We start from the raw sequence: 14348 nt of genomic DNA, 5'->3' as shown, positions 1-14348 counted from the left end.
TCATCCTCCCACCTCTGCTTACTCGGTACCCTCTAAGCGAAAAAACCGGTCTTGGAGTGGCAACGTGCGAACGAGCGGGCGAAGCCTCCAGGTGCCCTCGAGCGACACCACACCAGATCCCCTTGTCGTTGCCCTCGCCCTCGTAGCCCACGCCGATCCCCTCCCCCATCTTCCTCCCACAAACGCTAACCCGTCTCCGCCCCTCCTCCCGCTCCGCCTCCTCTCCCTCTCCCGCCCCGCCTCGTCCTCCGCCTCCCCTACCGCCGCCGCCGCCACCCCCTCCTCCTCCGGCCGCCACCGCGCCCCTCCGGCCCCCAGCCGCGGCGGCGCGCCATGGATGCAGAAGTGGGCCCCCGCCGACCCCTCCGCGCCCGCGCCCGCCCCCTCCCCGGGCCACGCGCCCTCCACCTCCATCGACCGCATCGTCCACCGCCTCCGCAACCTCGGCCTCGGCACCGACGACGACGAGCCCTCCTCCTCCCCCGCCGACGCCCCGCTCGACGGCGGGGAGCGCCTCGGCGACCTGCTCGACCGCAGTTGGGCGCGCCCCGACCGCCAGTTCGCCGCCTCCGGCCTTGATGAGGCAGTCCTCCCGTGGGAGAGGGACCGGGAGAGCGACGGCGAGGAGGCGGACGGGGTCAAGAGGAAGCGGGTCAGGGCGCCCTCGCTGGCGGAGCTCACCATGGACGACGTGGAGCTGCGCCGCCTGCGGGGCATGGGCATGACTCTCAAGGACCGCATCACCGTGCCCAAGGCCGGGGTCACGCAGGCCATCACGGAGAAGATCCACGACGCCTGCAGGAAGTCCGAGCTGGTCCGCCTCAAGTTCCACGAGGACCTCGCCAACGACATGAAGACTGCCCATGAGCTTGTCGAGGTACTCTGCCCCTGCTATCAAATAATGCAGCAGTAGGAATGTTCAGTCTAATTATTGGTTGTGGCAATTGGACTTGCAATCTTCTGTTTGTTCCAGAATTTCAAACTCTGTTTTCTTTGCTTGCTTGGTAGTACAGTCTGCAGTACATAACACATCTCATTTCTTCTGTTATAGTTACATTTTTCAGAAACTTGAGGTTCTAAGGGCTGCTTTATAAAAGCTTTGTACCAAATTTACTGAATTAGAAATAACAGTTGATAGAGCTGGTATGTTAATCTCATAGCCCTGACGTTGAACATTTTCTGCTTTTGTCCTGTATATGCACACTTACCTTCCTGCAACTGTATGTACATCCTCTGTAAGGAAATATAGGAGCGTTTAGAATACTAAAGTAGTGATCTAAATGCTCTGATATTTCTTTACAAAGGGATTATTAACTAGCCAATTGCTTTCATTTAATTATCATTATTCTGGAACATGTTGCTCACTTGATATTAAACATTTTAATTAGAATAAGCTATCCAAGGAGGTTTTATTAGGAAAATTTAGTTTATGTGACTTTTTTTATTTGAACAAGCATACGCATCTCCATTTTTTCATTTTTAGTTGTATAGTTGGAACATTAGTTTGATGTGAGTTTCAGCTACCTGCTTGTTATTGAAACTGCAAGAACTCGCTAGCTTTTGTCAAAAGAAATGGAATGTGATAGAAGTAAAAGAAGATAAGGTGTTTTTGTTGATCCTTGTGTTTGATTTTAGGGTGTGTGTGTGTGTGCCTAATCACTGTAAATAGTAAATACTCTATAGTTATGACAGCGAAATCCTTGTGAATATGGACAGATGGAGATGTATGAACGGGCAATTCTTGCGGTTAATTATTGTCAGTTTGCGATTTCAAAATACAATGACCCAGATGGCATCAGAAGATAGCAATTGAATACCGAGACTATTCTGATGAAGTTTTTTTTTAATATATTTTTATAGTGTCTTGACTTTTGTTAACTACCGCATTTTAGGCTGTATGTGTATAGGAATACATACATGGCAAGAAGGGATTATACAATACCTAGGACCTGAGCAGGAATGCTTGATGAAATGCTTTATAATATTTTAGCACTGTTTTTCGGCAGTCCTTGTGGTACGAAAGTGATCCATTCTTCAAAAACTCATCTACTACTACTCACCTTGTATAATTTTTTATTCTGCTGCATATTTGGTTTTATCATAAAATGAATGGATTATTCTGAAATACAGTGTAACGCCCCCCTATCAAAGATTATTATTTGAGCATTTATTTATTATTATTCTTTTGCCTTTTGCTATTGCTTGCTAAAGGCACATGCATACACGAATCTTTCCTCGTGCCATTGTTTCTTCTGCAAGCACCTAGCAGTGTAATTTCATGAATCAAGTAAGATTCTGTTATTTGGCCCAAAGAATTATCTGATGATACATTTCCCCTTTCCTTGCTATAGTTCCTTTCAGTCAGCTAAACGTCAATATGTTGGATGATGTTGTGGAGAGGGCCACCGAGAGGGGGTTTGCATTGCCAAAGTCGAAGGTGGCCATTGCCTTGACCTGCCTGGACCTCTTGACCTTTAACAACGATCAAACAGGAAACACATGTTGGAGGAGGAGACCATAAGCTAATTGTAAGCATCAACTATGTGTTAGCTATCAATCTTGTCCTTTGAGCATATATACTTTATTTCTTAAACCATTATGCATGAGCTTTTTAGGATGATTTGGACGAGTGGATCAGAGGACGACATGAGCAGGTATTTCCATTTGATCATACCCAAAATGATAATGTATACACTAACTTAAGATGATGGCTCTTCTACTCTGCTAACATAACATGCATGTGCTTGTGTGGAGTGCCTCCAAAATTAATAGCTCAAGTCTCTCAACACGCGGATGGATGATGTTGTGGAGAGGGCCATCGAGAGGGGGTTTGCATTGCCAAAGTTGAAGGTGGCCATCGCCTTGACCTGCCTGGACCTCCTGACCTTTCACAACGCTCAAACAGGAAACACATGTTGGAGGAGGAGACCACAAGCTAATTGTAAGCATCAACTATTTGTTAGCTATCAATCTCGTCCTTTGAGCATATATACTTTATTTCTTAAACCATTATGCATGAGCTTTGTAGGATGATTTGGATGAGTGGATCAGAGGACGACATGAGCAGGTATTTCCATTTGATCATACCCAAAATGATAATGTATACCCTAACTTAAGATGATGGCTCTTCTACTCTGCTAACATAACATGCATGTGCTTGTGTGGAGTGCCTGCAAAATTAATATCTCAAGTCTCTCAACACGCCGATGTGGAGAGGGTTCTCCTAGCGGTCATTGAAATTGTGATATGCATTTCCTTGCTCTCGGCTCTGATCAAGTTTGTAGCGTCTGGGAATGTGCATATGAAAATCCACACGTGCGATTTGGTTGTTATATTTATTCCACACTGGTTTCTAGAGATGTTCAAGTTATCTCATATAATATATCGAATTATAATGGATAAGTTAGTGTACATGCTAATTTGAAAATCCTTTTGCTGTCATACACATATTACTGCAGGACCATAGCGGACCATTGCAATGCGGCAAATCAAATTTCAATACTCAACACTCTTCTATGTGGATTAGTAAGTTGTTTATCTACTTTCACTTTTAAATTGCTTGTTAAGGCACTTGATTCACTTTGTGCCTGTTACTTTAATCTTGCTAAGTGCATACAGAAAAAATTCTACTTGCCCCTTGTCATGCACAAAATCGAATAAACCTTGCAAATTAGTTTACGCGAATCTGGTCCTGTAGTTAAATATTATTTGGTCTATGAAATGAGATGAAGTTTGTCCCTAGAATATATAATGGACCGAAAACAAAACCCAAGATGTGGCAATTCAAACACCCAAAAGAAATTACTTGCATACCTTGTTGAGATGATCTTTTTAAAGTTTCTACGTTTATCTTTGGTATCTTTAGTATCTTCAGCCATAATACGACCTGCAGGAAGACCACAGGTGGAGTGTGCTTGGACGGCAGCTTGGCCGCCAGCTGCATGCCCTTCTAGGCGGCCAGGCAGAGATTCTTTGCCTCGGCAACCGCCTTGGCCTAGAGCCATGCCAGGTCGTCGTCGCCGAGGATGGACGCCAGCAACGACATCGATCTCTGTGATACCGACGAAGTTGGTTGTGGGGCGGGACCATGGCGGGGTGGCGTGAGGCCATGGTGGGGAGAGGACATGGGCACGAGGCTGTGGAGGCTGACGGGAGAGGAGGTCGGCAGAGCAACGCCGTGGTGGGGACAAGCGGCTTGTGTGATCGGCTGCTGTGTAGTGAGGGGGCTACCTGTACGGTGAGAAGCGGTACGGTGAGGTACCTGTACATATAGGAGTGGCTACCTGTACATTGAGAGCAGTCCTAAATACGCCTAACAAGTGATCTAGACGTACTACATGGCACATGTGGCCAACTATCCATGGCACATGTGATCAACTATCCAAGTTAAGTTGATGATGAGTACTTACTTATGAAGCCTTTTATCCCAAACAAGTTGGGGTAGGCTAGATATGAAACCCTTTCACGAGGACTTCCCAGGAGGTCACCCATCCTAGTACTACTCTCGCCCAAATGGGTTTCATACCCAAAAGACTGGCTAGTTTTTACGTTGGCTCGCCAAGCCTATCACAACCCTTAGATATGAAACCCTTTCACGAGGACTTCCTAGGAGGTCACCCATCCTAGTACTATTCTCGCTCAAATGGGTTTCATACCTATGGGACTGGCTAGTTTTTACGTTGGCTCGCCAAGCCTATCACAACCCTCCTCCTTTACCCGGGCTTGGGACCGGCTATGCCTAGAAGACATAGGCGGAGTTTTAAGTTGATGATGAGTATTTGATGAAAGTGATCTAGACATGAGCCCGTGTACATAAGATCTAGATATATGGAAATCTCACAAATTCGGAGAGACCATCTAGCGTACTTCTCAATTTTGGTATTGGTGGTGCCATTGTTATTCGAGATTATTTTGATGTTAATTTTTTGTCTTTTGAATTTAAAATACTTGAATCATGATCTGGGTGCTTCTTCTTGATCTGGTCGGTGAGTGAGGATGTAAGAAACAGGGACATAGATGCACATTGGGGTTAGAATTTAGGGAGATAGAAACCATCTAAAGTCTCTCTGCCCTAAAATAAATCTGAACCCTTATAATGAAACTTGATGCCCATGGAGATGAATCAGAATATTTAATTATCTTATAAATATGCATATGGTGATGGAGCAGCTATTTGGGCTGATCTCCTGCTGTTCTAGCAAAGTTTGGTTTAGTATTTTGTTTTTCTCTACGAAAGATCAAGTAACCTGATATCGAGCTCCTTCTTTTACAGTAATCGAATTTTGAGTTTGCAATGATTGTTCATGCCTAATTGGCAATATATATTCACAACAAATTATTTTTGTTGTCAGACGAAGGGCATGATGGATGGCACCAGCGGAAAGGTGAGCGCCGGTGGAGATAAGCGAGAAAAGGAGTAGCGCGAGGCGGTAGGCAGCCTTGAAGAGGATGAGTGGGCCCGCTACTGGGGATGGTCCTAGGGATTTTTGAATCAACGAGAGCAGTGTCGGCCCAGGTATCTTCTTCCATCTCTGGATCCTAAACTATATATCTCTCTAATCTGCATTGACACGCAGTAGTGCCGGGTACAAGTGTGTGGCTGCTCCAGTGTGATGAACAGTGCGATGAAGTTAACAGCTCTTTATCCTTATTCCTCTTATTTATTGTGTATTTCCCCGTTTTATACATGTAACAATGATGAATGATGATGAACTTAGACTTGGTGTAAGGAGAGTCATTCTGTTTCCTTGAACAAAACAGCCTTCTATCCTTATATTTATCCTAAAAGCTTTCAGACGATACTCACACCATATGATTCGCTGAAGCATAGAAGTATTTTTTTTCACATCTGTTACAATCCAATATTTGTTAGTTAATCATATTCTTTATATTCGCAAGTAGTATAAAGTTGCCCCAAAATTGGTAATATGATTTTGGATTACACATTATATGCCGACAAGGAGATTAATGCTGCCCAATAAACTAGCAGTATGAAATAACCCTGCATATATTTGTTGATTTTTAATTTGAGCCTTTCAATCCAACTAAAAAATTTATTTGTACAATATTTACTGACTTTTACCTCTTATTTTGCAGGCTATCTAGAATGATTGCATGTATTAATGAAGTAGTCCACGTTAGGTGGATTGGCTCAAAATGGAGAAGCATGATTGTATTAAGCATTTAAGCTCTAAGCAATTTAGAATGTCAATGTCTTGGGGCTCCCTTGCAATATTTCAGAGAACTATATTTTTTCAGACATTTTATATTGCCTCACGATGTTTGGGGGATCTGATTAGGTATTGTTTCTCTATATATCTATCCATCTCTCTATTTTAGTTGCTAATAGAATAATGAACAATTGATAGGACTAATCTTATAGACTTGTTTTCTCCTCAATCCGACTGTGTATTTTCCAAGTTTTGTGCTGAAACGGGAAAAAACATATGTTTTAAACTTGCGACAACATATTCTCTGTGCAAATTTTAGCCTTGTTGTTCACAATTGATGCTGCCTGTAATTCGCACTTATATTTGAGCTTAAAGTCTGAGTGTATACCGAATTAGGCTTTCCCTTCGGTCGGTTTATGTCAGAGTTCACACTACAACACACATTTCCTTTTGAGTCTTATGTGAGTTACTTTTGAACCGATACACCAAATCAGGCGTTACACCGCTCAAACAAATTAGAAGAAAATCATCAATGGATTTATCACAATATTATAAAAATACAAATAAATGTATACACAATTTTTTAAAAATAAATGTTATCAAAGATTGATGTATTTACCTTTCCCAAGATAGTAACATGTTCTAGAAGATGTGTTTTGTTGCAGTAGTACCTAAATGGTGAATTGCATGTTCTAGAATATAGGCTTTTGCATATTGCAATCAAGTTCTTTTTTTATGGAATTGAGTTTCTGGTTGTAACTTGTTCGAACATTTGTTTAAAGGGAACAAAATACTCCATGTGTTTGTCTTCAATTAATGATAATAACAATACACTTGCTTTTGTGAGATGATATCTTAAGCATAAATAATAAAGGCATTCAAGTGTTATTATCATTTGTAATGCAGAGCACAATAAAGAGTTCAATGTTTTTGTAGCCCCTTCTTTATTTTGTGAATCAGATATGATAAGTCTTTCTATTATACGGTCGATTTTTTATCGAAATACATTGCAAGTGAAGGGGATTTTAAATCATTTTTTTTTTGTGTTATTGGCTATCTTTTCTGTTCATATTAAATTCGATATGCAACCAGTACAAATTTTACAAAGCCCGTGGCAACGCACGGGCTGTCTACTAGTATTCTTATACATATCAAGTGACATTGGCGACCTTTTTTACCATCAAATCCTCTCACACACTCTCTCTCCCTCCCTCTTCCTCACTCTCTCTCCCCCTCTCCCTCTCTCTCTCTCTAACACACACACACATCCATCTTATTGGGTACGGGACCATAATCCATCTATTTCACACATACATGCTAGTGCATAACAATATGGATTATGTGTATTATATTTGCCACGACAATTGAGGGAATTAATTTCATGTATTTAATTTTATGTGTATTATATGTGCCAATTTTGTTTCCTTTGTTTGGAGATTGATTACCATCTGTGAGTTAAGCTGGGTACTAAAGAAGAATCTGATTGTGATATGTGAATTGATTGTTGCCTTGTACGTTTGATTTTGGTATTTGAAGATTGATTACCATCCATTAGTTGGGTTATCAAAGAAGAAATCAATCATCATATGTGAATTCATTGTGTTACCAAATAAACGTTGGGTTTGTCCGGCCAGTGGGAGGGGGGCGAATAAAAAACTGACAAAAAAATTAACAAAAAAAACCGATGAAACTGGGAGGTGGGATCGTTACTGCGGGGAAATTGGGAGGTGGGAGGGAGGACGAAAAAACCTAGGGGAGATGGGACGAAAATTAACCACGAAGACTACCAACTGCTCCATTAGGAATAGAGATAAGCACCTTCGAAAAATTGAGCCGACATAGCATCTTGAGATTTACGAAGTCACCATAAACGTCTTGTAGTCGACAGAAACATCTACTCTAGAGACGAAGCTTCGGCGTAAGGAAGAGCTTGTGTCAATTGACACCGGTGCTGATCGTAACATGAAGTAATCTTGTTAATAGGATTTGTCTTTGACCTTAGCCCGAAAAATTTATCGTTCAAACGGCAGCTCACTAACCAACAGACCACCGTCCCTATTGTGTCCATTTACTTATTTGGTTTCTTTTATTTACGTAGGCCGCGAGAGCCCACCAAACCAGCTTTCACTGCTCGCTGATTTTTTTATTTCTGTTCGCTTTTTTCTTTTTATTTTCTCATTTTCCTTTTTTATTTTCCTAAAAATGCGAATTTTTAAATTCGTGAAAATTTTAAAATTGAATGAACATTTATCAAATCGATGAACTTTTTTAAAATTTGATGAAAATTTCAAATTCCATAATTTTTTAAAACGTGAACAATTATTGAGAAGATGAACAAAAATTTATATACGACGAGCGATTTTCAAATATACACTGAACATATTTTCGGTGTACGATGAACAATTTTTAACTACACAGAGAACATTTTTGTGATATACATTGAAATAATTTAAAACATATTTATACATTTATTTGGTATAAGATGAACAAATTTAATACATTGAACATTTTTGTAATATAATCTGAACTTTTAACTACACATTGAACAATTTTGTGATTTGTGCTGAAAAACCATTTAAATACCCATTGAACATTTTTTGATGTAGACTGAACAATTTTAAATTGTGAACAAAATTTGAAAAAGTGAATAAATTTAAAACTATGAACACATTTTAAATCACGAACAAAAAGCGAAAAATACATTAAAAAATCAATGAACATTTTTCAAATTTGATGAACTTTTTCTAGATTTTGATGAACTTTTTTCAAATTCGATGAACTTTTTTAAAATTTGATGAACCGGACGATCGTATTTATACTGTTGGCGCTTCAACAGTTCACTAAAGTTTATTTGTTCTAGTGGTTAGGCATACTCGTACAGGAAGACATGGTTCCTAGTTCGAATCCTGAGAGGCACACCTTTTTGCTGTTTTTTGTTAATTTTCACTGCGCAGCGTTCTAATCCTGAGAGCGGTTGGTTAACCAGGCGCGTCGGCCATGTTGGGCCAGGCCCAGGTAGGCAGCGCGTGGGCGCCAGTACGCGTTACGGGCGCTAAAGGCGCGGCTTAGGAGCTCCCGCTCAGAGATAGACCTAGCAACACTAGCCAATTCGGCTAGCTTACCTTGCATGATATTTTGAAGAAACTTAATCTATTTGAACATTTATTTTGTCCAACACATGGGCCGAGTTGGGCCACTCCAAGGACGCATCCAACCAAACAGGATTATTTGTTGCCAGCTAATTAGTCCCACCTCGCCCTTTTCAATTTAATTCCACTGATTTATATAGGTCTATGAGTTGTATGATAATCAACAAGAAGCCTCGAGGACTAACTAAGAAAGGATGAGATGTGGGACGGCCAAATAGAGGGAATGAGAAAGGAAAGAGAGAGAAAGGAGACACTAATTGCATGAGAATTAAGAAGGAATGGGAAAGAAAATAAAGAGAAAATAAATATATGCTAATTGCATATAAAAGAAGGAGTAGCTGCTGAGAAAGGAAAGAAATAGTAGTAGAAATAATAAAGAGAATTGGGTTTCTGTCGTCCGTCATCATGGCTGTTTTTTAAAAAAGCCCCTCAGTTTACATGAAATCAACCCGCAGTCCCTGTTTTAGTAGGAAAGATAAAGCAACCCGGCGCCGCACGGCGACTGCGATCCCACGGCGCACCAGCAGCAGGCGCAGCGTATCCCGACGCCGCACCTGCGGCGCACCTGTCGCCCACCAGTGCAGACCCCGAGGCTGTGCCGACGACGACGAACGAGGTGGCGGAGCAGGGGCCCCGGCGAGCGGGGAGCAGAAGGCACAGTGCATCCCGGCGCCGCACGGCGACTGCGAGCCCGCCGCACTGTTGGGGAACGTAGCAGAAATTCAAAATTTTCCTACGTGTCACCAAGATCTATCTATGGAGAGACCAGCAACGAGTAGAAAGAGAGTGCATCTACATACCCTTGTAGATCGCTAAGCGGAAGCGTTCAAGTGAACGGGGTTGATGGAGTCGTACTCGTCGTGATTCAAATCACCGATGATCCTAATGCCGAACGGACGGCACCTCCGCGTTCAACACACGTACAGCCCGGTGACGTCTCCCACGCCTTGATCCAGCAAGGAGAGAGGGAGAGGTTGAGGAAGACTCCATCCAACAGCAGCACAACGGCGTGGTGGTGGTGGAGGAGCGTGGCAATCCAGCAGGGCTTCGCCAAGCACCATGGGAGAGGAGGAGTAGGAAGAGAGGTAGGGCTGTGCCAGAACTTCGTGTATAGCTCCCATGCGCCTCCCCACTATATATAGGGGTGGAGGGGCTGGTTTCTTGCCCTCCAAGTCCATTGGGGCATTGGCCAAGGTGGGAGGAAAGAAATCTCATTATTTCCTTCCCCACCGATTGTTATCCCCCCTTTTTAGGGATCTTGATCTTATCCCTTCGGGATATGATCTTATTCCTTCTAAGGGGGGATCTTGGTGCGCCTTGACCAGGGGTGTGGGGTCTTGCCCCCACTACCCACGTCCATGTGGGTCCCCCCATGCAGGTGGGCCCCACTCCGGAACCTTCTAGAACCTTTCCGGTACAATACCGAAAAATCCCGAACATTTTCCGGTGGCCAAAATAGGACTTCCCATATATAAATCTTTACCTCCGGACCATTCCGGAACTCCTCGTGACATCCGGGATCTCATCCGGGACTCCGAACAACATTCGGTAACCACATACAAACTTCCTTTATAACCCTAGCGTCATCGAACCTTAAGTGTGTAGACCCTACGGGTTCGGGAGACATGTAGACATGACCGAGACGTTCTCCGGTCAATAACCAATAGCGGGATCTGGATACCCATGATGGCTCCCACATGTTCCACGATGATCTCATCGGATGAACCACGATGTCAAGGACTTAATCAATCCCGTATTCAATTCCCTTTGTCTATCGGTATGTTACTTGCCCGAGATTCGATCGTCGGTATCCAATACCTTGTTCAATCTCGTTACCGGCAAGTCACTTTACTCGTTCCGTAACACATCATCCCGTGATCAACTCCTTGGTCACATTGCGCATATGATGATGTCCTACCGAGTGGGCCCAGAGATACCTCTCCGTTTACACGGAGTGACAAATCCCAGTCTCGATCCGCATAAAACAATAGATACTTTCGGAGATACCTGTAGTGCACCTTTATAGTCACCCAGTTACGTTGTGACGTTTGATACACCCAAAGCACTCCTACGGTATTCAGGAGTTACACGCTCTCATGGTCGAAGGAAGAGATACTTGACATTGGCAAAGCTCTAGCAAATGAACTACACGATCTTTTGTGCTAGTCTTAGGATTGAGTCTTGTCCATCACATCATTCTCCTAATGATGTGATCCCGTTATCAACGACATCCAATGTCCATAGCCAGGAAACCATGACTATCTGTTGATCACAACGAGCTAGTCAACTAGAGGCTCACTAGGGACATATTGTGGTCTATGTATTCACACGTGTATCACGATTTCCGGATAACACAGTTATAGCATGAATAAAAGACAATTATCATGAACAAGGAAATATAATAATAATACTTTTATTATTGCCTCTAGGGCATATTTCCAACAGTCTCCCACTTGCACTAGAGTCAATAATCTAGTTCACATCGCCATGTGATTAACACTCACAGGTCACATCGCCATGTGACTAATACCCAAGAGTTTACTAGAGTCAGTAGTCTAGTTCACATCACTATGTGATTAACACTCAATGAGTTTTATGTTTGATCATGTTGCTTGTGAGAGAGGTTTTAGTCAACGGGTCTGAACCTTTCAGATCCGTGTGTGCTTTACAAATCTCTATGTCATCTCCTAGATGCAGCTACCACGCTCTATTTGGAGCTATTCCAAACAACTGTTCTACTTGGAGCTATTCTAAATTATTGCTCCATTATATGTATCCGGTCTCTCTACTCAGAGCTATCCGGATAGGTGTCAAGCTTGCATTGTCGTAACCTCTACGACGAACTCTTTTACCACCTCCATAATCGAGAAAATTCCTTAGTCCACTAGTTACTAAGGATAACTTTGACCGCTGTCCTGTGAGCCATTGTTGGATCACTCTTGTACCCCTTGACTGACTCATGGCAAGGCACACTTCAGGTGCGGTACACAGCATAGCATACTGAAGAGCCTACGTCTTAAGCATAGGGGACGACCTTCGTCCTTTCTCTCTATTCTGCCGTGGTCGAGCTTTAAGTCTTAAATTCGTACCTTAGAACTCAGGCAAGAACTCCTTCTTTGACTGGTCCATCTTGAACACCTTCAAGATCATGTCAAGGTATGTGCTCATTTGAAAGTATTATTAAGCATTTTGATCTATCCTTATAGATCTTGATGCTCAATGTTCAAGTAGCTTAATCCAGGCTTTCCATTGAAAAACACTTTCAAAATAACCCTATATGCTTTCCAGAAATTCTACGTCATTTCTGATCAACAATATGTCAACAACATATACTCATCAGAAATTCTATAGTGCTCCCACTCACTTCTTTGGAAATACAAGTTTCTCATAAACTTTGTACAAACCCAAAATTTTTGATCATCATCAAAGCATACATTCCAACTCCAAGATGCTCACTCCAGTCCTTAGAAGGATTGCTGGAGCTTTGCATACTTATTAGCATCTTTCGAGATTGACAAAACCTTCCGGTTGTATCACATACAACCTTTCCTCATTAAAATCGTCGAGGAAACAATGTTTTGACATCATATCTGCAAGATTTCATAAATAATGCAGTAATCGCTAATATAATTCCAACAGACTCTTAGCATCGCTACGAGTGAGAAAATCTCATCGTAGTCAACTCCTTGAACTTGTCGGAAAACATCTTAACGACAAGTCGAGCTTTCTTAATGGTGACATTTACCATCATTGTCCGTCTTCCTTTTAAAATCCATCTGTACTCATTAGCCTTACGACCATCGAGCCGTTCTGCCAAAGTCTACACTTTGTTTTCATACATGGATCCTCTCTCGGATTTTATGGCCTCAAGCCATTTATCGGAATCCGGGCCCACCATCGCTTCTCCATAGCTCGTAGGTTCATTGTTGTCTAGCAACATGACCTTCAAGACAGGATTACGTACCACTCTGAAGTAGTACGCATCCTTGTCATCCTACGAGGTTTGGGAGTGACTTGATCCGAAGTTTCATGATCAATATCATAAGCTTCCACTTCAATTGGTGTAGGTGCCACAGGAACAACTCCCTGTGCCCTGTCACACACTAGTTGAAGAGACGGTTCAATAACCTCATCAAGTCTCCACCATCCTCCCACTCAATTCTTTCGAGAGAAACTTTTCCTCGAGAAAGGACCCGATTCTAGAAACAATCCGTATTGCTTTCGGATCTGAATTAGGAGGTATACCCAACTGTTTTGGGTTTCCTATGAAGATGCATTTTATCCGCTTTGGGTTCGAGCTTATCAACCTGAAACTTTTTCATATAAGCGTCGCAGCCCCAAACTTTTAAGAAACGACAACTTAGGTTTCTCTAAACCATAATTCATACGGTGTCATCTCATCGAAATTACGTGGTGCCCTATTTAAAGTGAATGTGGTTGTCTCTAATGCCTAACCCATGAACGATAGTGGTAATTCGATAAGAGACATCATGGTACGCACCATATCGAATAGGGTGCAACTATGATGTTCGGACACACCATCACATTATGGTGTTCCAGGCGGTATTAATTGCGAAACAATTTCCACAATGTCTTAATTGTGTGCCAAAACTCGTAACTCAGATATTCATCTCTATGATCATATCATAGACATTTTATCCTCTTGTCACAATGATCTGCTACTTCACTCTAAAATTACTTGAACCATTCAATAATTCAGACTTGTGTTTCATCAAGTAAATATACTCAACATTTACTCGAATCATCTGTGAAGTAAGAACATAATGATATTCACTGCATGCCTCAGCACTCATTCGACTGCACACATCAAAATGTGTTACTTCCAACAAGTTGCTATCTTGTTCCATCTTACTGAAAATGAGGCTTTTCAGTCATCTTGCCCATGTGGTATGATTTGCATATCTCAAGTGATCCAAAATCAAGTGAGTCCGAACGATCCATTTGCATGGAGTTTCTTCATGCATATACACCAATAGACATGGTTCGCATGTCTCAAACTTTTCAAAAA

At 42.2% G+C, this 14348-nt stretch overlaps 1 protein-coding gene across 1 annotated transcript; it reads left to right on the top strand.

Annotated features, from left to right (window-relative positions):
- Positions 1-250: 250 nt before the first annotated feature.
- LOC119335816 (CRM-domain containing factor CFM2, chloroplastic-like) lies at positions 251-6262 on the top strand. The gene is made up of 7 exons (XM_037607890.1): positions 251-877; positions 2352-2528; positions 2616-2941; positions 3029-3067; positions 3459-3525; positions 5352-5515; positions 6097-6262. The coding sequence occupies exons 1-2, from the start codon at positions 338-340 to the stop codon at positions 2367-2369; spliced, it is 558 nt and encodes a 185-aa protein (XP_037463787.1). The 5' UTR covers positions 251-337; the 3' UTR covers positions 2370-2528; positions 2616-2941; positions 3029-3067; positions 3459-3525; positions 5352-5515; positions 6097-6262.
- Positions 6263-14348: the final 8086 nt, after the last annotated feature.

Source organism: Triticum dicoccoides, chromosome 7B, assembly GCF_002162155.2.
Source record: "Triticum dicoccoides isolate Atlit2015 ecotype Zavitan chromosome 7B, WEW_v2.0, whole genome shotgun sequence".
Classification (NCBI taxonomy): Eukaryota; Viridiplantae; Streptophyta; class Magnoliopsida; order Poales; family Poaceae; genus Triticum; species Triticum dicoccoides.
This window is presented reverse-complemented; position numbering and strand designations above follow the sequence as displayed.

Bases quoted from the DNA above. Each gene is read 5' to 3' on its own strand.
- LOC119335816 (XM_037607890.1), top strand. From the start codon at position 338: ATGCAGAAGTGGGCCCCCGCCGACCCCTCCGCGCCCGCGCCCGCCCCC.